Raw genomic sequence first — 23104 nt, 5'->3', positions numbered from 1 at the left:
ACCTGCCTAAAAATGTTTGAACAGCCATGCTCTATACATTAAGCATTCCTGTTCTTCAATTTGGAGATGTGAACGGTCTAGTCTTTATTTTTAGCATTACAATTTAGTTTGATTATTTGAATATAGTAATAATCATTTATTCATTTCAATATTTTAAAGTCATCCTTCAGCCTCCTTGGAAGTTTGCTGAGGCCCCCTAGTGGGCCCCGACCCCCTGTTTGAGAGCCACTGGTCTAGTTTCCATTATCAAACCTGCACTTGGGTTTAGGCCACCTTAGCCATCTGGCCCAAACACTACCAGACTACCCCTATGACCCAACCCTGCCAATGCTCCATAGTGGTGATAATACCGTCCCATCCTCAGATCCCTACTTTGTCACAGTAACCATAATAGCTCTCTGACCCCATTATTCTATTAGTTTTCCAAAAAGCACTATTGGTTGAGGCTCTCAGGCCGCGGACAGAGCAGATGTGAGCAAGTGTGTGCTTTTGCTCATTTCTCTGTATGTGATCATGTACATTGCATGTATTCCTGTCAACATGTTAGCTATGTCTATGCATGAAAAGAATGTATGAGAGATGTGTTTTTTTATTTATTCTCTGTGACTGCTCTTGGGTTCCCATTGTCTATTAAACATTGCTCTTCTGTACCTGAAAACGCCTGTGCGCATTCTCTGTGTAGAGATAGCAGTGTCGCAGCGCCCCCTAATGACCATAATCAATATTTCAGACAGTCTATGGTGGTGAAGATGCATGTTAAAGGAATATTCCTGGAGGGGTTTCACCTGCATCAGTGTTTGATTACCACATACAATAATTTAGACATGTCTTTGACTGTGTATAAACAAACCGGAAATGCATTTACAGTCAAATATTTACAATGGAAGCCTATCAAGCAAGTGGGTCAAAGTGTTTTTAGCAGAAATATGAAGCTCACATTGTTGTTAGCACTTACTTGAATCAATACTTAACTCAAAAATGTTTTTTTTTTTTTTACTATAAAGTTTAAAGTTGCCTAAATCGTCCTTATGAGTTGGGACTACTTATTTAGGTGTTGGAAAATCTGGTTATGCACTACCAAAAAAAAAAATAATAATAATTCGTAGCATTTACTCTACCGTTCAAAAGTTTGGGATGGTATATAAAACGTTTTAGAAAGAAGTATCTCAGGCTCTCATTTGGTATGCATTTATTTGGTATGTAAAAATACAATAATATTTTGAAATCATATTACAATTTAAAATAACAGTTTTCTATTTTAATTTTAAAATGTAATTTATTTTTGTGTTGCCAAGCTGAGTCTTACTCTAGTCTTCATTGTCACATGATGCTTCAGAATCAGATCGTGTCACAATATATCGCAATACAAAAATGCAACAAAATGTTTTGTGGATAGTGTCAATATTTATTGTGCACAGTTCACCCAAAATAAAATTCACTGTATGAGAAAAAAAAATCACGTTTTCAGAACTTTAGTGTCATTACTACATTAAACCACTATATAAAATGTTATGATGTTACATATAATGTATACTAATGCAATGGGGGAATATTTGTGGGTCCTCCTGATAATGCCAAATGTCTTATGTTACCTGTAAAAAGTGGCCTAAATTATTTAAAATATATCTAGTGAGTGTAACGTTTTATCATATGTCTTATATGTCATATGAGTGTCGCAATAATATTGTATCGTGAGCTCAGTATCGTGATATGTATCAAATCGTGACATGAGGGTATCGTTACACTATACCTAACGCTTTTGATCAATTTAATGCATCATTGCATCAATAAAAGTTTTAATTTCTTTCAAAATAAATAAAAAGTCTTACTAACCCAAATGGGACTAGTGTTTTTCCTACCCCAATGACAAATATTTTATTCTGTTTTAAAATACAAAATAAGTATAAATTCACTGGAAAACAAGACCCACATACAGGTTTAGCAAAAGTAGCGGGGTTTGCTTTATTAGCTGTTCATGTAACAGAGGCCAGCTAGTGAGAGCAAGAGGCAGACTAGCGACTGAGACTGCAGTCTTAGGCTCCTTGTTAGCATGCCTAGCTCCCATGCCGGAAATGTAGGTCGGACTGGGGCGAGTATAGGACCGGAAATGTTGCATTGGTGCCGTGACCCGGATGGGAGTGAGGTTTAGGGGGCTGAGTGTAACGGAGGCCAGATAGCGAGAGCTGTGCAGTTAAACCTCACTCCTCTAATCTCAAGAGGCGACTGACGCTAGAGACTCCTTTAGCATCCTTGTTAGCGTGCCCGCCTCCCATGCCAGAGACGCTGGTTCGAGTCCCCGGTTATACACTCATGACATGAGTTTGATTTGACATGAATGATAGCAGCTATAACTCCACAGAAAGGAAGCAAGCAATTCTATCACACTAGTTTTAAGCTAACACATCAAGTTATACTTTCGAAAAAGCACAGTAGTGTATTTTTTTTTGTAGTGCGACCCACTAGCCAGCTAGCCTTTCATTGTAAGTGTATTACTGTTAACAACATTACCTGTGGTAACCGACCAGTTAAAAATGACCAAGAATATTCCTTTAATGCGTAATGTTTTCTTGAGTCACTGAGAAGCTTTTAGAGTAACCAAACTCAACCCTTTCCTCCCCTACAGCCTGTCAAAGCCTCAGGTGGCAGCCCTCCCAGAGGCAGAGCCACAGTAAGTGGAAGCAGGATAGAAATAAGACATGACCAGTTAGTTTGTGGATTACCAACCCAAACTAATAAGAACACAACTAACATATTGATTTATAAAACCTAACCTGATCTAATAAGCATGAATATATAATGCCTCTCACACCTAGTTTCACTCATCTCACTGGCTGTTGTCTGTTCTCTCAGTCTCATCTGAATAGCTCCTCTCTAAGTAAGTAGACTTTGCAAGTGACAGTCACTTGAAGTGTGTACTCAAAAACCCAGTGGAAAACTGAAGAAGCTTCTATATGTGCCATGGCAATGTAGATGCAGTCTTATTCTCAATTAACTGATCTGTGTCAAGTATCAATTCAGGCTTTATCGTGACATTAGACATAGACAGCATCTAACATCCAAGACAAACACTGCAAGCGCTTCTGTGCGATTCCTTCATCACATTCATTTCATTTTAAACATCATGCACTGCATGCAGGGTCACAGAAAACGCAACTGTTTCCATGACGTATGACATAATACGTTATTTTTAGTGATTGTAATTCTGTGTCCACATTCCCAGACCCTGCCACAAGACCCCTCCTCACTGTCAGCAGAAACAGTAAGTTTTCAGTGACCTCCCTCCGAACCCTGACACCGCACTTCTCTCTCTCTCCAAATGTGCTTTTGATGGAGATGGTACTGACCTTCAGCTGCCCCTTGAGCACGGGAAGAAGTCCTCTGTATAATTAATGGCTACAAAGAAGCAAGAGTGTCCTGTTGGAGTGTGTGCTTATGTTTGTAATGCTTGTCTTGTTTGTCTTACTGTCTGTCTTTATCCTTGCTACAGCTGGGTGAATCTCACAAAGAAATTTCCCAAATCATAACAAGGAAATTACATATTGTTTAAAGAAAGTTATTAAGATATTGTGTGTGTGTGTGTGTGTGTGTGTGTGTGTGTGTGTGTGTGTGTGTGTGTGTGTGTGTGTGTGTGTGTGTGTGTGTGTGTGTGTGTGTGTGTGTGTGTGTGTGTGTGTGTGTGTGTGTGTGTGTGTGTGTGTGTGTGTGTGTGTGTGTGTGTGTGTGTGTGTGTGTGCGTGCGTGTACGGGTGTGTGTGTGTGTTCGAAAGTTTGGGGTCAGTAATGCTTTGAAAGAAATTAATATTATTTTTATTCAACAAGGATGCTTTAAATTGATCAAAAGTGACAGTAATGACTTGTTTCAAATTGCAATATTATAAAAAGTAGCCTATATTTTAAATAAATGCTGTTCTTTTGGGACTGAAAACACAGAACAATTACGCAGGACAATTTCCTTCAACATTGGCAATAGAAAGAAAAGTCATAAATTGCATCAACTCTGGGAAAAGCTCAGAATCAGAATACTAAAAATGATTTCTGAAGGATCTTGTGACACTGAAGACTGGAGTAATGACTGCTGAATATTCAGTTTTGCTTTTACAGGAAAATACCTGTAAAATACAGAAAACTGTTTTTTAAATGTAAATAATAATTCACAATAGTGCTGTTTTTATTGTATTTTTGATCAAATAAACGCATAGGAGACTAAAACATTTTAAAAAATCTTACATACCCCAAACTTTTGAATGGTAGGCTACTTATACTATGATACTACATATATAATATCTTATAATAATTATTATTAAATGAATAATTTTATTTAAATAAGTTCATTTGTGTATGTAATGCATCTAATTTCTTATTTTGTTCTTTTAAGTTTTGTGATATTCACTCATATCTAACAACTTACCAAATATACAAAGCCACACAGACCTTAAGAAGTATACCAACAGTAGGCATGATTTAACTTCCTGTTCCTAATCCAACATTTTTTGCTTTTCTGGCCTGCTCTATCCAGCATAGAGTCTCCTCTCCAGCTTTTAGTGCTTATTCTGATGCATCCTTACATAGAGCTCTTGTTCCTGTTCTGTTTCAGTCTCCGAGGACACTGTCTCCCACTCCATCTGCTGAGGTTAGAGGCTAGTTCATTGAGTAGAGCCTATAGTACATGTCATTAAACCATACATTTAGAAATGTGAACGTGTATATGTTGAACCTTCCCATATGTGATGTTGTGTGTGCGGTAGGGTTGCTATGACATGAGGGAACGCATCATTCAGAGATCCACCAGTCAGGGCTCCATCGGCTCTCCGGTCTACCACCGCCATAACTACATACCCCCTCTATCCAAGTCTCCCCAGCACTTCCACAGACCAGGTGAGTCAAATGAACCATTCCCAATCCTGCCTCCGTAGGATTCCAGCAGAGTGTACGGATAAGCGAAATCGCCACATTTTGGCCTCGCGTGGCCTTTTCTTGCTTTCCGTTTCCTCCTGAGCTTTTTTTTTCCTTCCTCCTCTGCTCATGTGTGCTCCTTCCATCCTCTTTTTCTCCCTTCGTTCTACTCCTCCGTTCCTCTTCCCTGAGCGGCTGGCAGGAATGCTGAAGCTCTGCTCCTCTTTGCGCTCCAGCAACAGCGACACGCGCCCTACCTCCCCCTTCCGACATCACTTCCTCCCCCATAACAAAGGTAAGGCCTCTCCACCCCGGTTGCCCGACCTCTTCGCCTCGTTCTCAGTTTTCAGTATCGTTCTGTAGACACACATCCACCTCCCTCCTCTGATTCAGGCCTGCTGAAATGTCTTGAATGTGATGATTGATTTTTTTAGCTTGTAAAGCTGTGCTTTTGGCGGCTCTGTTTGAGGAATTCACAAGTCTTGGAAATGCTTGAATGGCGCTCTTATGAGGTCAAGGGCTGCATTTGTAGATGCAACTGAAGCTAATGCACAGTTTACTAATCACATGCTCATGTGTGTATGTCCCTCTGTCCTCTCCACAGATTCTTTCTGCATAGGTATGTCTTGGCTTCGTGGCTTCGTGGCTGTTGTTGACTGTGTAGAGCGATTTGGTGCCCGTGGAAGTTCAGATGCATGCTGGTCCTTTGTTTTGACTATTCAGAATTCGATTCATTTGTCAATTAACCAACATTAAACCAAGTCACTGTGACATCACTAATACTCTTATACTAATAACTCTGTTCCAAAATCTAGTGAGCTGCCTTGCAGTTTCGTGCCTACATAGGCAGCTGTCTACTAAGGTGGCATCCTAACCGAAATGGAATTTAGTCATTCTGGTTATTATTATTACCGGTATTATTATTGTTGTTATCGAGGATATGCTTGATTGTCCTGAAAATATATTACTGACAGACATGCTAAATATATCATAGGCAAGTTGGTAGATGAGTAAATATTCAAATCTGTCAAGAAAATTTGATAATTGCATAAAAATGAATAATAATAAAAGCAATAAAAATAACAATAAGTATTATTATCATCATTAAATTTCAACATTCACTAATACATTTTTAAAATCAAAAGTTGTCACTGTGAACTAGCATAAACAAACAAACAAACCATTATTGTAAAGTGTTACCATTCTTTTTTTATTATTGCAAAACATAGTCCATTTTTAATTAATATTTTTTATCAAATCACTTTAGTATTGAATAAATACAATTATAATATATACTATACATTTAGAGTCAACATTTCTCTTGCTTTTTTCACCATTTTGAACTTAAGGAGCTATTTGGAGTGCATTGTGGGATTGCCTTCTCCGTGAAGGGCAACATAGATTCCTACCTTTTTATAACAGCAGGAGAGCACATGTGATGCCTTAAAATGCTGTCTATGTAGGCAGCCCGCTATTTTTTGGAACGTGTATATGTCGCATGCTTACATTAGTTTCCTCATAGGCAACCGCCCTGAAGGATATTCAGTCATATTACCATCAGACACAACGGCTTCCTAACAGTGTGAATGTTATGTGTACCTTACGACTGTGCTGGTGAATGATACCATGTTCTTGACTGTGAAGTATTTGCATGCTGATTTCCTAAACCATTCCTCTCTTTCCAATCTGTCTGTCCTTCAAAACCTGTTCTCTTTCGTGGGGCCGTCCCACGCTGGTCCAATCCGTCTCTCTGTCACCTCTCTGTTGAAGCCCTTTTCTGTTTTTCCATCTTTCCGTCAGTGAAGATTTATTCCGGCATTATTCTCTCTTTCTTTTCTTCTTTTGTTTTTGTTCTTTTCTTTCTCCCGCTTATTCTGCTCTTCTTGTTTGGAGGCACTGAGCCATCCAGTGGCCGGAGTTCTCCCCTTTCCTCTCGGCCGGCCACCCCGACCCTCTCTCTGACCCCTAAACATTTCCACATCCCAGGTAGGAGCTGGAGCATCATCTCTTTTTTCTTCTCTAGAGTTTTTCCTGCTCTGTCTCTTCCCCTCCATTCTTTAATTTAAATCTTTCTCCCCCCCATGATGCATTTATGCTTTTATCTATTTATTGTTTTAATGGTAGATCTTAATGACATCTTATGCTGAGTACATGTACTGCCACATACGGCTTGCTTTTCCCCAAATCATTATCATAACTGGTTGATTGGAGCATCTTATTTGTGACTGCATTAAAAAATAGATTTTTATTTTCTAATTTACAGACCAAGGCATTAACATGTATAGAAAACCACCAATCTACAAACAGCATGGTATGGTTGTTTTATTTATCTATCTATCTATCTATCTATCTATCTATCTATCTATCTATCTATCTATCTATCTATCTATCTATCTATCTATCCATCCATCCATCCATCCGTCATCTGTCTTTCCATCCATCCATCCATCCATCCATCTATCTATCTATCTATCTATCTATCTATCTATCTATCTATCTATCTATCTATCTGTCAGTCATCTGTCTTTCCATCCATCCATCTATCTATCTATCTATCTATCTATCTATCTATCTATCTGTCAGTCATCTGTCTTTCCATCCATCCATCTATCTATCCATCTATCTATCTATCTATCTGTCAGTCATCTGTCTTTCCATCCATCCATCTATCTATCCATCTATCTATCTATCTATCTGTCAGTCATCTGTCTTTCCATCCATCCATCCATCTATCTATCTATCTGTCAGTCATCTGTGTTTCCATCGATTCATCCATCTATCTCTCTATCTATCTCTCTATCTATCTCTCTATCTATCTATCTATCTATCTATCTATCTATCTATCTATCTAATCTATCTATCTAATCTATCCCGTAAAACATTTTGGTGACAGTCAATATGGTGTGTGCGCAAGCATTATTTCTGACTGTTATTTTTATTATTTATATATGTTTGTTTATGTGTGTTGACTCCATCCATCCATTAATTTTTGGTAATGATGCTATGATCACATCACATGTTCACATGTAAGTACCATTTGATATCATAAACTTTTCTTTCATCTCTGAGTCTTTTTCTTTCTTTATTGCTTCCTCACAACTGACTCGCTCACAACAAGAAACCAAAATACTATCTTCTTTAACAGCCGCCGTAAAACTTTGATTCTGCCTTTTAACTGCATGGAGTTACAGCCTGCCAGATCCCATAACAAATGCACTGGCACCTCAGATGACTCTGCTTTGGTCTCTATCTTGCATACTCTGTAAATCTACACATCAAGCTAGTTTCAATAAACTGAATGGTACCATTTGAACAGTTGTGCCATTTACTGGTTTCAAAATACAGATTATATATCTACATTTTCTGCTTGCTTAACATTATAAAAATCTATAAACATGCAAACAGAAGCATGTGTGCTCTATCCACTTTATACAGTCCTTTATAAGATGCAGTACTGGCCATTGACATTCAAAGCATTTGATACTGTCTCTGAATTTTTTTTATTTTATTTTTTTATGAAAAAACGAGCAAGAAATGAAAAAATATATATTTAAAAATGTTTGTAATATTTATGTACATGTTTAAATATAAAAATCCTGAAATGTCATGCTTTGAACTGATTGTCCAGCACTGCACTTATTAAAACCCTTTGAGAGGCCGTCACTGATAGTGCAGTTCCCCCAAAATACCGATTCAGATTCAGCTGCCCTGGCAGCCCAAAGCAAGTCCGCTGATGACATCATCAAATCATCCAAGTTCCCTGCGGCCCACGCCCCTCGGCCAGACGAAACCGCAAAGATCGAGACCGACTACTGGCCGTGTCCGCCGTCCCTCGCTGCTTTAGGTACGGTCCTGCTGCTGCCTCCTCCTGGCCCAACGGCACAAATAAAACCCTACAGCAACCAACAACTAATGGAAGCCTTTTGTGAATGCTCTCGAAAACAATGTATATTGAGAACTCTTGGATTCCTGCTGGTAAATTTATTTCCGTCTGGCTAGACCCAGTTGTGGTGATAGTAAATCCAAAGAACGCTATACAGTAGATAGATTTGCCAACGCTAAAAAATCCAATACGTTTCCAATCAACAAATCATTACACCACTCAATCTGATCACGTTTTTATTGTTATTTTTATTCATGATTTGTTTTTATATTATAATTTATTTAACTCATGCTGTCATTTTTGTTTACAATATTGCAATCATCTTAATTTTTTTTATTTCCTTCTTTATGGTTTTATTTGAAAATCCTTTCCTGGGACGTACAGGCTCAGATGGGAGGAGTTCGTCACGGGACGAAGAAGAGGACGAGCAACTGAAACGCAGACAACTTCAGGAGGAACATCTCAGCAAGGTCAAGAGCGTATTAATACTTTTACATCGATTTACATTAAATCAGGATACATTTACTTGAGATTCAAAATGAGATTCTTATTTTAAGTCTTGTATTTAACTGCAGATCCAGTCTGGACTTGGGAAGCTCATTCTGAAGGAGGAGATGGAAAAGGAGATGAACAGAGAGAAATATGTACGAAGTGTGACCGCCCAGCGCTTTGACTCCCAATACGCTAACTGTACCACAGGTAAAATGCCACATAACTTTGAAAGCAAGCACAACAAATAAAGCTTTACTCCGGCATCAGTCTAAAAAAAGAATTGTGTCCTCTACTGTAGACTCCCAAACCGTTAAAACATCATCCCTGCCAGGATACGGACGAAATGGCCTCCATCGGGTAAGTCTTAGCCATTCATTCTGTTATTTACTTTTATTTAATATATGGATGCAAAACTACCCAAGACTCACCACAGGCTGCATTGATTTGAAAATAAAATGCGGTAAAATCAGCAATATTGTGGAATTTTATTAAAATGTATTTTATTCCTGTGGTGATAAAAAGCTGAATTTTCAGCATCATTACTCCAGTATTTAGTGTCACATGATCCTTCAGAAATCATTCTAATATGCTGATTTGCTGCTCAAGAAACATTTCTATTATTATCCTTATGATATTCATTATTATCAATGTTGATGTTACAGTTTATGTTGCTTAATGTTTTTGTGGAAACCATGATACACTACAATTCAAAAGTGTGGGGTAAGATTTAAAGAAAAGTAAATTAATTAATACTTTTATTCAGCAAGGATGCATTAAACTGATCAAAAGGGTACAGTAAATACATTTATAATGTTTCAAAAGATTTATATTTCAAGTAAATGCAGTTCATTACACTTTCTATACATCAAAGAAAAATGTATCACAGTTTCCACAAAAATATTAAGGTGCAAAAACTGTTGTCAGCATATTAGAATGATTTCTGAAGGATCATGTGACACTGACGGCTGCTGAAAAGCTGAAAGCTTTACCATCACAGGAATTTCATTTTAAAATATATCAAAAAAGAAAACCATTATCTTAAATTGTAATAATATTTCACAATATTATTAAAAACATTTTTACTGTATTTTTGATCAAATAAATGCAGCCTTGGTGAGCATACAGTAAGAGTCTTCATTCAAAAACTAAAAAAATATATATCTTAATATGTGATTTAATTTGTAAGATAATGTTTCTCTCATTTAAAAAATGTACACACAAAGTGTGTGAAATATCAGTGAATTATTTCTACAACCCTCTGTTTTGTAACACTTGAGCGTGTAGAATAAATGGTCATATCAGCCAGTGTAACATAAACTGAAGCGCATCTTGTCTGTGCTTCCAGCCCCAGTCTACAGAACTCTCTCAGTATAACAGTTATGGGGACGTGTGTGGAGGACAAAGAGGTAAAGTGCGATGTTTTAATACTGAAAACACATCTAACAACTGAAAAAAAAGCTATTCTAATAATATAGTAATATTTGGGAACTTTGTCTCTTTCTGATTCATACAGATTTCAAGGTATGTGACTGACATGCAGTGTTTACTGAGCATGTGCATCTGCAGTCATGCACATATGGAAGTCAAATCATGCTACATGTAACCGGAATGGCACTCATGCCCTCATTTGCTATGCTTGTGTCTGAGTTTGAGCCATTGCCATGGGGAAAGTCAAGAGCACAGTCAAGGGTTTGATATGTTGAAAGCCCCCCCCACACACACACACACCCTTAAGAACACGTCACATGAATAGTTGAGTTTCCACCTCCCTCGAGATAATTTGATAGCTGTTAGGAATTAGATTCAGACTATTTCCCATGGTTCTGAGTTCCTGAAAACAGTTTCTGCTTTCTTTTCTTATCATTCGCATCACGTGTATGTGTTCTGTTCTATAGCCCACCCGAGATGCCCACGATTCCATTACAAGAATGGACAGGGGAATGTCTATGCCTAATATGTTGGAATATAAAGCAAGTATCCCAAATATTTTCTTCAAATAATTGTTTCTCTTCTCTCTTCCATCTCTAAATGCTCCTCTTGTGTTCAATAAATAATCACCCCCCTCTCCCAAAAATCGAGATGATTCGTCAGTCAGGAGGACTGTTGTTTTGGCTCATCTTCACAGGCGATGACTAGCATTACTTCCATATCTTCCAGTGCTATGAAATGATGTCATCACATGACATACTCTGTTTTAGCCGTGCCATGAGATTATTCAATCGTTTTGAACTCCTAGCTCTCATTAAAGAGGTTTCACAGTTGCATATGGTAATATTTTGTTAAAGTGGTTGCTGTGGTTACCCAGAAGCCTGATTCTCTCAGGACTGAATTTATGCATCGGCCGTGGCTAATAGTTACTGGCAAGATGAAATAGATTGGAACTTAATAGGCATTCCCAGCAATGCAAGAAACAATAACTGGCATGATTGTAAACTGTCCGTAGGAGTGCTAGCAATAACAGCATTATAACTCCTTCCCGTATACAGTTGGCAAACCCCTGTGACCATATTACCCATTCATTTCAGTGGGGAAATAATATAGAAAAATTCAACCCATTTTTAATGACACTGACTGCATGAATCTTTAATTAGTCATTAGCTGATCTAGTAGTTAAAATATGAATTACACAACAGTTCAAACTTTTTTTAAGTAAATTAATAATTTTATACACTTTTCAACACTTTTATAAAATTATAAATTGGCAGTAAAAAGATTTCAATTTCAAATAAATGCTGTTGAACTTTTTTTCATCAAAGAATCCTACAAAATGTTATCCCAATTTCCATAAAGAAATCAGGCATCGCAACTGTTTTCAACATTAATAATAAGAAGAAATGTTTCCTGAGCACCAAATATACATAAGATGTGCAATATGCATAAAGCACCGGCATGCATAACACTTAGTAAATTAGTAAAAGCTGGAAAGAAAAGAAGCTTTAGCTGGTTTGCGCATCTAAGCTGTATAAATGTGTCTCCCAGTGTGGCCAATCTGGTTTTTAGCTGGTTGGCCAGCTTGAACTATAAAACCAGCCCACAAAGTTGTGAGACCAGCTAAAACTCAAAACAAGTTTAGGTGCGTTTTAGAGTTTTCCGACATTTACTTATAGTATTTACTATCTACTTATTTTAAATATGCAATATAATGTCTGCTGCCACTATGAATGCCAAAAACACAGAACCGGTTGAGTGTTTCTGGACTAGGATAACCAGGGCGCACTAAAACACACCCCAGTTTAATTTGTGCTGCCAACTGTATCTATATTGCACTAAAGAACTATATATTACTATCCAGCCCATTCCTATATTGAGAAACACAGACTTTCTGCTTTGGAAATACATGCTCACACTCGCTCTCACAAAGCTCACCTATACCATTGCATGCTCTGCCACACTCTCACTTGCACCGTGTGCTGCAGTGTCGTATTTTGGCAAGAGTTGGTGTTTGTGTACCCTATTAGAATGCAATGACCGTGCATTATTCCCTCAACCATTTGCTTTCAGCGATTCATTGTGTTTGGCAAATGCCTCGCATAGCATTCTCCATAACAACACAATCCCTCCTTTTGTAAAGGTGTACCCATATGAAATGCTCACTGTCGCCAACAGAGGGCGTACTAAGCTCCCGAAGGATGTGGACAGGTCAAGACTGGAGGTAAATAGCACCCGACAGCCTCACTGTATCGAAACTGTATGAAGGATGTGCATTTTCTGTATTTTGTGACCTAAGTTTGTGCAAATTGTGAATTGCGTAAATCTGAGGAAAGTAAATTGCTGAGTTTTCAAATACATTCAAATTGCATTCATTTGTTCTGTAGAATAAAATAATTACAATAATAATACATTTAAATAATACACATTATTATTAAATACTCAAATTCTTATTAAATAATAATAGGTTAAATATTAATAATTAAAAGTAAGAAATAAAATATATAATAAAAAATATTATTATGCAAAACAATACTTTTAAAAAAATATGTATTATTATTATTATTAGCATGTTATAGACATATTGAATGGGGAGCTGGAAAAGGTGTTCAGTTTCAGATCACATGCCTGATGACTTATAATTCTCCAATATTCTTTCTCTCCTCATTTATATCCAGCGCCACTTGGCTCCCGAGACATTCTTTGACATTTTTGGGATGGAGATCCACGAGTTTGACAGACTTCCTCTTTGGAAGCGCAACGACATGAAGAAGAAAGCGAAGCTCTTCTAGCTAGCAGATTGTGCATGTTTTAATTTATCAGTCACTCATATGATGTATTAGAGCTATAGTCCTCTGATTTACTTTTCCTTTTATTGTTGTTATTATTATTATTGTTATTATTGTTTGCATCCAATTACAAGCACAAAAAAAGTTTTATTTTGCTTCAAAAAGACCCAAATTTTTATTTTCCCAAATAGATATCTTTATCTTTACAATGAGTGAGTGTTTGAATATGAACGAAATGAGGTGCGCGTGACCCCTAGATCCGAACGCAGGAGCGAGGGGAGCTGATGGTGTGCCTGTGCTCATTAAACCTGCCTCCAGGAGCAGAGAGATTTATCCTCCTCCCTCCTGGCCCTCTTGTAAAACAGGACTATAATTTTTTAGATGGGGAACCGGGGCTGTCAGCGGGGATCGCCCTCTAAACAGGCCGTTAAGGTGGTGGAGTTGTTGGGATCCCTGGAGCCCCCCTGCTGCTGAGGACCTAACGAGACCTTTGAAGTGCGTTAAAAGCGGGAAATGAGAGCTACTGAAGATCCTCCACCTGCGGAGCCGAGGTTCTGGAAAGCATTAGAAACTGAAATCCGCGTCCTCTCCCACCAGCACTCTGCCGCCTCGTCACAATCCTAAAAAAAACACATCCTACATGTAAAGTAGCAAGCATGTTCTCACCTTAGCCAAAGCCCAAACAGCACCCAAGACAGACAAGTTCTTTATCAAAAACATTTTTGATAGTAAGAAGAGGTGGTTGTGTTTATTATTATTATTACTTATACATTTTAAATTTAACTTACTTTAAAATATATATATATATATATATATATATATATATATATATATATATATATATATATATATATATATATATATATATTATCAAATTTCACCACTAGGGGTCAGGCGTGGGAGGATAACAGACATGCTCTGAAACGGCCTCAGACAATCCGTTTGTTTACTTTTGACTTCCGGTTTTTCTGCAATATTTAACAGTATTTTATTTTTAATAAAGCAAGAACAGCCTTTAAAATGACTGCCTCGGAGGTGTTTCAATACTGCCACTGTGTTGACTTGGGATTGTCGGAGCTGTAGCCATAGCATTTGTGCCAGGTGTAGACTCGATATCAGGGCCGTATCTCGTTGTCGTTACTGCTGCCCAATAAATAATGCTGTTCCCATAGACACTTGCAGTATGTATTATGGGCCGCCGTTGGCTATTATTTCCAGCGGTTTCCTGTGTTACTAGCAGGGTTACTGACAGAGAGGACATAGTCTATTGCAGCATTGTGCTTTTATAGTAGGCCTATTACAAAACATACGACTATAACGAGTGTGATTACATAAACAGACCTGTATGTCACTTTAAAACAATGAAGAGTTGGTTTTGATACCCCCTACTGTGTACCTCACCCCTTTTCTGTCTTTTTTGAGGGAAAGATTTGATGAAAATGGTGTAAGCTCTGCTGAGTAATAAAACTCTGCTTCAGATCATTTTGTCTCATGTAATTATTACTGTGTGTGTGTGGTGGTGCGCCTTACATGAAATACAACAAGCCCCTGTGCCATAAGGGGGCCGTTACAGTGGGAGGTCCGCCTGTTGAGTCACTTGAAAATCCCTGGGTGCTTTCCTTCATGTTCTCTGCCTGATAATAAATGTTCTCAGTGGTATGACCTCTTTCCCAAAACGCTCTCCTCCCAGGCTCCAGAGAGTCGAATTCAAAACATGGCACTGTGTTACCAGTGATCCCACTTTTGTAGTTGTAGAAAAGCTTAGTTGAGCAAGAGAATGCGCTGCTTGGGTCTGAATATACCCTACCTACTATAGTAGAAATGTATAAAAAGAAGTAAAGAACAGTAGGCGATGTGATTAGAGTATAGTCTGTCCGAATATAGTAGGCTAGCCTATTCATAAAACAGTAGGTGAAAAGTACCCGGATCTACATCCGGCATGATTCTGAAGTGCGCATTCGATGGACACTTTAAAGGCCACGTGAGAGGATGATTCAGCGAATGACAACATGGAGGCAGATGTAGTGTAGCCTATGTCCGAACTTAATTCATACTACACACATTCATAGAGAAAGTAGCCTACTGTGAATTTTATAAGTTCAAACACGAAATCCCTTTTTGGCACTCTTATGTGTTTAAAAAGTTTATTATGATTTTATTATTACAAAAATGCCTTTTGTGCAATTTAAATGTTTGTAGCAGGCCTACAAATCAGTTGTTAATTTTAACATGTAATATTATAGTAGAAAAATTGACCTACCTGTATCCAAATTAATTGATATTGAATCGAACGCATCCTTAGCTGGGAGTTTGAAAGGCGATCTGACCAATCAAAACTCCAAATCCGCCATTTTGTCTGACAAACAGACCAGACAGGAGAATTAGTAGATTAACGTCAGTGGACTTGAACTTGAAAAATTGTGTGTATTCATTAGGTGTGTAACAATATGGTGTCACAATATATCGCAATAAAGCTTGAACTGAGGCGTTACAGGGATCTGTTACAACACATTAAAGAGCCGCAAAACGATATTGTTTGAATGAATTTCTTTAAAAAAATGACAAATTTCAAAGCTGAGACTTAGTTTCATAAAAAGTAACCTGGGCTGCGTTTCTCAACGAGCCAAGTTGAACACATTGGTTCCAATGGTTCTACGATCTACGTAGGATTACGATGCTTTTGAGAAACGCTGATCTGTCTTTTCTGTCGTTGCGTTATCAGTGACCTCTTTGCTCCGTGATGTATTTTTTTACCGCGGGAGAACTTGTGTGGCGTGAGAGTCCATAACTTGTAGCAACAGTAACCAGGGAGGCGGGTCTTTGCAAAGGGTTGAATTGAATCCTGAAATTTGTGTCAATACCCAGGCAGCCCTACTTTTTTCATGTTCGACAGACTGACACATACCCACCAAAAGGTATGAATGGAGGTATTTAAGCAAGAAGATGAGTGTTTATTGGTGTTTCTGGTCGCCCATACCACTTTCACCCTCCTGCAAATTAGAAACAGAAAGAAAAAAAAACCTGCTTTTTTCTATGTTCGACAGACCGTGACACGGATTCACCAGTACCAAAAGATACACACACATACAAAGTTCCCATCCTGTGGAGCTCATTATTATCATGCTTGGTTTGATTTGCTTTTTAGGGCACCATTATTTACATGATTTCAGATGTTTTTCTGTGCTGATATTTGGTTCATGCCTAGTTTGTGTTTTGATATCATCCTCATCCATACCGTCTCACTGCTGTACTCACTGAGTATTTAGGATGGTTATACACTGGTCTTGGATTTCAGACCCCACAAGCCCGTGTCAGGATGTGCTGAGTTGAATCTGACGAAAATGTGGCGGTAATTATAGCAGCTTTGCCAGAATACGTGCCACCCTGAATGTTCTCGATGGATCGTTCTCACACCAGAAAACTGTTTTTCCTTGTATGAGCTAGACTGAACCTGATCGCTCAACGTAGGAGTGGCAGAATAATATTATTTCATGACATAACGCTCTCCTCTTGAGGATCCATGGGAGCGCAGAACCGAGTTTGATCAGGTGGCTTGCTTTCCCTGACTGTGTGAAAAGCTACACCGACTTGCCAAGGTGGGTTATTGTCAACAGTCAGCAAGACAGCACAGTAGGTCAGAACTTCAGAAGAACATGGATATGAAGTGTTCCGACCAGGTATTCAATCTTCTATCCTTTTATCCGTCTGCCGGTCAGTTATTGTGTTCGTTGATGGATTGCTTCTCATCGCCTCGTTGCTCTGACTGATTTACTTGGCACATCCCAAGCACCTCTTTGTGTACAAGGTTGTAAGGGTGTTTTGTGAGTGTATCTGTCTATGTGTGTAACATGGGAAAGGTCCTTGAATCAAAAGGCCCCAGTGCTCGGATGGGGCTGAATCAGTGACCCCTGCTCTCTGACTCACAGCTGTGGAATGTGCTTTGTGTTTCAACAGTAGCAGCCAGGAGGATCTGCCAATGTCTGAACCCACACCATCCAGCTGATACACAGCATCCAAACAATTCAACCCTTTTCAGGCATCTGAGTGGCATTCCAGATTCTTCATAAATCTGTTACCTGTTCTTGGTGGCTTTGAACTTGAATCTAAATCTTGGAATCTGTACAAAAGCGTATTCACATTGTTCCTTTATGCTCCATGAGCGTGAACAATATGACGCCCCTTATTTTTTCCTTTACAAACAACTTTGGGAGGCAGACCACCCTCCGTCAGGCCCCCATCCCACACACGTCCCGCAGACAGTTTTTCATTCACACATCCACCTCTAAAGCCACGGGATCAGCTGAGCCTGAATACTGACTGGAAACCTGGTAGATTAACTAAGGAAGTGTGTATAGTACTGACTCAGTTATAGGGGATTACCCTGTTGCTCAGAGATGAGTAACCACTGTTGCTCCAAAGAATTATCGCATTGGTCTTTAATATTAAAAATGGTCCCTTATTGCACAACATTGATGTGTTTTCCATCCATTTTCAGATTCAAATCCATGAAAAATTAAAGCTGTTTCAAAACAGTGACTGCTGCCTTAACAAATGCATCATTTCACCAGCATCACCAGATGGAATTGTAAGGAAATGTATTTAGGAAAAATATATCAGTTTTATATAAATAAAAGATATATGATTTAAGTGACTTTGAATGTGGCATTGTTGTTGGTGCCCGACGGGCTGGTCTGAGTATTTCAGAAACTGATGATCTACTGGGATTTTTACACACATCCATCAGAGAATGCTCCGAAAAAGAGAATATATCCAGTGATTGGCATTTCTGTCGGTGGAAAATGCCTTGTTGATGGCAGAGGTCAGAGGAGAATGGCCAGACTGATCGAGCTGATAGAATTGCAACATTAACTCAATTAACCATTCGTTACAACCGAGGTCTGCAGAAGAGCATCTCTGAACGCACAACACGTCAACTTTGAAGCAGATGGATAGCAGCAGAAGGTCACAACGTGTGCCACTCCTGTCAACTATGAACAGGAAACTGAGGCTACAGTTCACACAGCCTCAACAAAATTGGTCAATAGAAGATTGGAAAAAATTGCCCGGTTTAATGAATCTCGATTTCTTCTGCGACATTTAGATGATAGGGTCAAAATTTGCCGTAAACAACATGAAAGCATGGATCCATCCTTTGTATCAAGTACCAATTGAGCATAAAGTGATCAACCAATATATCGGCCGATATTCATTATTTATAAAATATCGGTATCGGCCGATACGTTTTTCTGATTGGCTGATTTTGGCTGATTTTTTTTATGAAGGCGTGTCAGACTTCTTCTGACGGGCGGCGCTGAGAACGGAACATTATCTTATTAGATACAACTGTTAAACAAAGTAAGTAAATGGTATATGCAAAAAAATATAGCCTATATAAACATGTTACTGTGCGTGATGTTCGGTCCGTGTGAATAGAATGCAGACAGGAGTAGAGTTCAGGTTCACTCGAGACCCGATCGACAAACTTTAAATCCTTGATTTTAAAATAGCTGCGCTATATCAAAAAGTGACAGTTGCCCATTATATCATATTCATGCCATTTTCACTGTGTGCTGTATGTCAAATTCGTGTTACCTTGTCTTTATTTGAAAAACATATGATTACCAGTGCCCTCAATGTTTCCTTTTATTCATATAATTTTAACACAATTACTTTATTTGTGAAAAATACTGTAATAGGGTTGCAGAATCAATTGCCATCTAAGCATGTTTATTTTAAAGATTTATTTATTTATTTCATATTTATTTCTAATTTATTAAATATTAATTAAAATAAATATACATTTTATATATATACTCATGTAATTATGAACCAAATTCTCTAAAGGAATGTTTCCAGCACCTTGTTGAATCTATGCCACGAAGAATTAAGGCTCTGAAGGCAAAGGGGACTTCAACCCAGTACTAGCAAGGTTTAAAGGTGTGGTTGGTTATGATTTCACTTTTTAAACTTTAGTTAGTGTGTAATGTTGCTGTTTGAGCATAAACAACATCTGCAAAGTTACGACGCTCAAAGTTCAAAACAAAGGGAGATATTTTTTTTACAGAAATCACTTTTTATGGACTAAACGGCTGGTAGGGACTACAAGAGCTTCTTCACGGTTTAGTGACATCACTAACCCTAAAATTGACATAAACCCCGCCTCTGGGAACACGATTTATCATGGCAGAATATGCTAATCAGTTACTAGTTAGCTCCTCATCAGCAACATAAATTAATCAACTAACCATTCAGAAATGTCCTGTTGCATTCTACATGTTGTCACTTCTTCTTGAGTCTCTCAATCTTAGTCCGACTCTGGTTTGAACATAAAAGGCTTAACAGTTTCTGAAATTTGCAGTGCATGAAAAGTGCATTATCGGACCCCTTTAAATTAACATTTATTTAAAACTGATTTTTTTGTCACTTTTGATCAATTTAATGTATCACTGTTGAATAAAAGTATTCATTTATTTAATTCTTATACTGACCAATAGTGTATAAATAATTGTTTGCATAGGAAATTAACATGCTCTGTCTACATCTCTGCGTTACGTTAAAAGGTTCTATATACCACTGGCCTACTTACATGCTGAGAAAACAAACACAGTATTTTTCTGCATACAAATTATGATTTATGCATCTAATCCCCTAGTTCACAAAAAGGCCTTGACAGGGAAGTGTAGAGATGGAAAGTTCTTGCAGCCCCATGGGGTTTGGTGGAGGGGTCAGCTTCTCAGAGTATGTGACTCCCATTCACAGACGGGAAGGGGTTCTCACACACTGACCGATTAACACAAAGATATGATGATGTTCCTGATGGACTGGCCTGTATTATTGTCCTTATACAGCAAACCAGTTTGTTTGGGATGTAAATATTCCTGTTAGTTTCACTTGAAATTCAGCTGTGGTGGACCCCTAACCTGTCCAGACTAACCTGTCCCCTTAACCTGTTCAGTTATGTTTCGGCATGCACATCCAACGGGAGGGACAGGAATAATATAAAACCTGTTCACCCCTCACAGACAGGTGTGCTAAAGTTGAGGTGAGTTTGGAAATTATTTTATTTACCAAGGTGATTACAATTTTGTATAATGTTTGAAATCTTCTCTTTTATCATCTAAAGTGTAATGCACACTCAATATTAAAAGTGTCAATTTGATGTCAAACATATTCAACACATAGGCCTCTACGAAGTCCAGCATATATTAATTAATTAACTTTTTTGGTCTTGGTTGAATGTAAATATGCATAATTGGAGGACAGTATGAAATCATTTATGAATGAGCCTTTGAAAAACACATATCTGTTGACTTTTAATGTGACTATTAAACAAATGTCTGTGCTGTTTACGGTCCTGTTTGACAGCAAGAATGCAAGCCCTTTAAACAGCTGTCTGTTCAAGAAACATTTTTTTTTCAGTTATGTATAATTGTGCAATATCCAGGTTACATTAGCTTCTTTATACATCAGGTGGTGCCTTAAACATATTTGTTTTATTTGTAATTGTTCAGTGTAAACCGTTCATTTAGTTCAATAAGTAATCTAATCTTGGGTAGTGTATAGCTGAAGTGGAGAATGCTTTAGGCGTAATTGAAATCACATGTAGTCCTATCTAATGTCACCTATAATGTAGGGTTTTTAAAATTGGGGCCCAGGCCAGGGACCCCCAGGTGGCTGCAAGGAGTGCTATAGGGGTCAATGGAAAAGTTTAGAGAAAAATAAAAAAAGATTAAATCATTTTCCAAATAATATATTACACATGTGTTTCGTGTTTATTATAGCTACAAATTGGGTCTTCATGAAAAATATTCTGCCTTTAAATTTTAGGATGACCATATTTTAGATAGGTCATAGCCTACATCTAACATATTGATAACCCCTGTCCTTATTGCTCCGAGTAGGATGCTAAAAACCAATTCAATGCTAAAAACCAACCCATAAAAACTGATCAATTTAAAAACGGTCTAGGCCTATTTTTTTTACAAACATTTGTGTGTGGTATGTTTATTAGGGCATGGGCATCCATCGCGTCTATTCCAAAAAAAGTGCTTTGAACACTTTTTCTCAGCGCTTAGCAATATGCTAACACCAAGACTTTCTGCATGCAGAACGAGTTTTTGAGACCCATCTGGAAGTAGGCTAATGACACCGGAAGCCAGAAACATTCAAATTACAAATGGCCGCGCCCGCGCTTACCTGTGGAGGGGCCGTTTTTGCCTTTAAGGAAGTGGAATAAATAATAAAAACTAAAAATATATCATTTTTTTTATTATTATTTTAACTAGCCTACTATGCGAGCGCAACAATCAAACACTTCCGTCTGGCAAGCACATGTTTACACAGAAAACAATAGAAAGCGCATGCTTTTTTTTGGAAACAGACCCATGGAATCCAACAATAGCCTGCTCTTAAAATATATTATGGCTATAAGCATATCGCTACTTCTACTAGGCTACTTACTTAAATATGATCTAATGTTTAGTATTCGTAGCCTATACAGTAGGCTATATCTAAGATTGCACAACTCTTTCAAAGCATTCACTACAATACAAATTGACTTGGTGTTGTTTGATGACGTGCGCGCGCCAGAGGAGGAGGCGCGGCAGTCGCGAGGCGCATCTGAAAGAAAGAGCCGTAGAAGAGAGGAGAGGATAACATCTCATCACATCACTTCAGAATCAGCCCGAGGAATCGAGGAAAACTGACACAAATCGCTCTGGACTCATCTGCTTCATATTAACACAGCTGACTGGAAAGTCTTCTTCACGCGTGGAGAATGGATCAGCACAAAGGTAAGTGGAATGATTATGAGAAGTTATCGCTCGGAGTCTGTTTGCATGTTGTCATGTCTAAAGAGGTCTCCGTACATCCAAAACATCCCGCTGTATACAACTTTTAACTTTGCAACGTTTGCCGATCCTCGCTGTTTGGGATAACGGATCGTGGGAACCTCCAGAATCTCTCTCCAGAGGGATGCAACTGAGGAAATTGAGTTTCCAGTGAAAGTTGAATTTCGCTCTTGCTCGTTCACTTTGTGTAGTTCGCATTCTTTCTCAGTATTGGTATTCTAGTTGTCCATTACAGTTCTGAATGCATAAATAAACAAGCATGTATTAGAGAGACGCTCTTTGGAAATCCTGTCCAGTAGCAACAATTGTTCTTCCAGGATTCCTTGGATTCCTGTGGTTTAAGTTTTTATATGCATAGGAATGCAGACCCCTAATATTTCATGACTAAACTGAGATAAGACTCTTCTGTATGGGAGGAACAGCAGCTTTTGTGCAAACTGATGTTTCTGTCTGGAAATGTTTCTAAATGAATAATCATCAGTTCAGCATCGCTTGAATGTGTAATGTTAAAAAATAACTACAATAACCAGGCATTAATGGACAGCTATAATCTGGTGGCTATTGCAAACATATTAGAAGTTTAGACTAAAGTTCATGGACGCTGTGGTTTGGACAATACAAATGTCTGTACCAGAACAGACAAAGGCTTTCACTTCATAATTCCACTTCATATGCTGTGTAAACTTGAGTTAGTGAAGTTGACTTTTAGTTAGCGTTTGGTTAACTAAGGTCTATTTCTTCATGAGTTCTTGGTATTTGCACTGCATATG

General features: G+C 38.2%; 2 protein-coding genes across 4 annotated transcripts in view; both read left to right on the top strand.

Annotated features, from left to right (window-relative positions):
* The window catches only part of ablim1b (actin binding LIM protein 1b), a 65567-nt gene extending 50600 nt beyond the window's left edge, over positions 1 to 14967 (top strand). The window contains exons 13-28 of one of the 2 annotated variants that reach the window (XR_013795788.1): positions 2624 to 2668; positions 3221 to 3259; positions 4595 to 4630; positions 4746 to 4875; positions 5096 to 5188; positions 5498 to 5512; positions 6787 to 6879; positions 7157 to 7204; positions 8591 to 8737; positions 9161 to 9246; positions 9352 to 9475; positions 9567 to 9625; positions 10614 to 10674; positions 10782 to 11238; positions 12875 to 12920; positions 13375 to 13464. Coding sequence is in view for 1 of the 2 variants with exons in the window: in XM_079596218.1 (XP_079452344.1) it covers positions 2624 to 2668; positions 3221 to 3259; positions 4595 to 4630; positions 4746 to 4875; positions 5096 to 5188; positions 5498 to 5512; positions 6787 to 6879; positions 7157 to 7204; positions 8591 to 8737; positions 9161 to 9246; positions 9352 to 9475; positions 9567 to 9625; positions 10614 to 10679; positions 11164 to 11238; positions 12840 to 12920; positions 13375 to 13488 (1251 nt within the window). In the remaining variant the exon portion in view is untranslated. Of the gene's footprint in view, positions 1 to 2623; positions 2669 to 3220; positions 3260 to 4594; positions 4631 to 4745; positions 4876 to 5095; positions 5189 to 5497; positions 5513 to 6786; positions 6880 to 7156; positions 7205 to 8590; positions 8738 to 9160; positions 9247 to 9351; positions 9476 to 9566; positions 9626 to 10613; positions 10680 to 10781; positions 11239 to 12839; positions 12921 to 13374 lie in introns of both variants that reach the window. The other variant, XM_079596218.1, reaches the window with a different exon arrangement.
* A 6662-nt stretch (positions 14968 to 21629) lies between these two features.
* The window catches only part of afap1l2 (actin filament associated protein 1-like 2), a 38722-nt gene continuing 37247 nt past the window's right edge, over positions 21630 to 23104 (top strand). For both annotated transcript variants that reach the window (XM_079595158.1, XM_079595157.1), the window contains exon 1: positions 21630 to 22277. In XM_079595158.1, the coding sequence (XP_079451284.1) occupies positions 22262 to 22277 (16 nt within the window). In that variant the 5' untranslated portion in view covers positions 21630 to 22261. The remainder of the gene's footprint in view (positions 22278 to 23104) is intronic.

Source organism: Phoxinus phoxinus (assembly GCF_949152265.1).
Source record: "Phoxinus phoxinus genome assembly, chromosome: 21".
NCBI lineage: Eukaryota > Metazoa > Chordata > Actinopteri > Cypriniformes > Leuciscidae > Phoxinus > Phoxinus phoxinus.
Note: the sequence above shows the minus strand (reverse complement) of the source record. Positions and strands in the feature narration are given on the sequence as shown.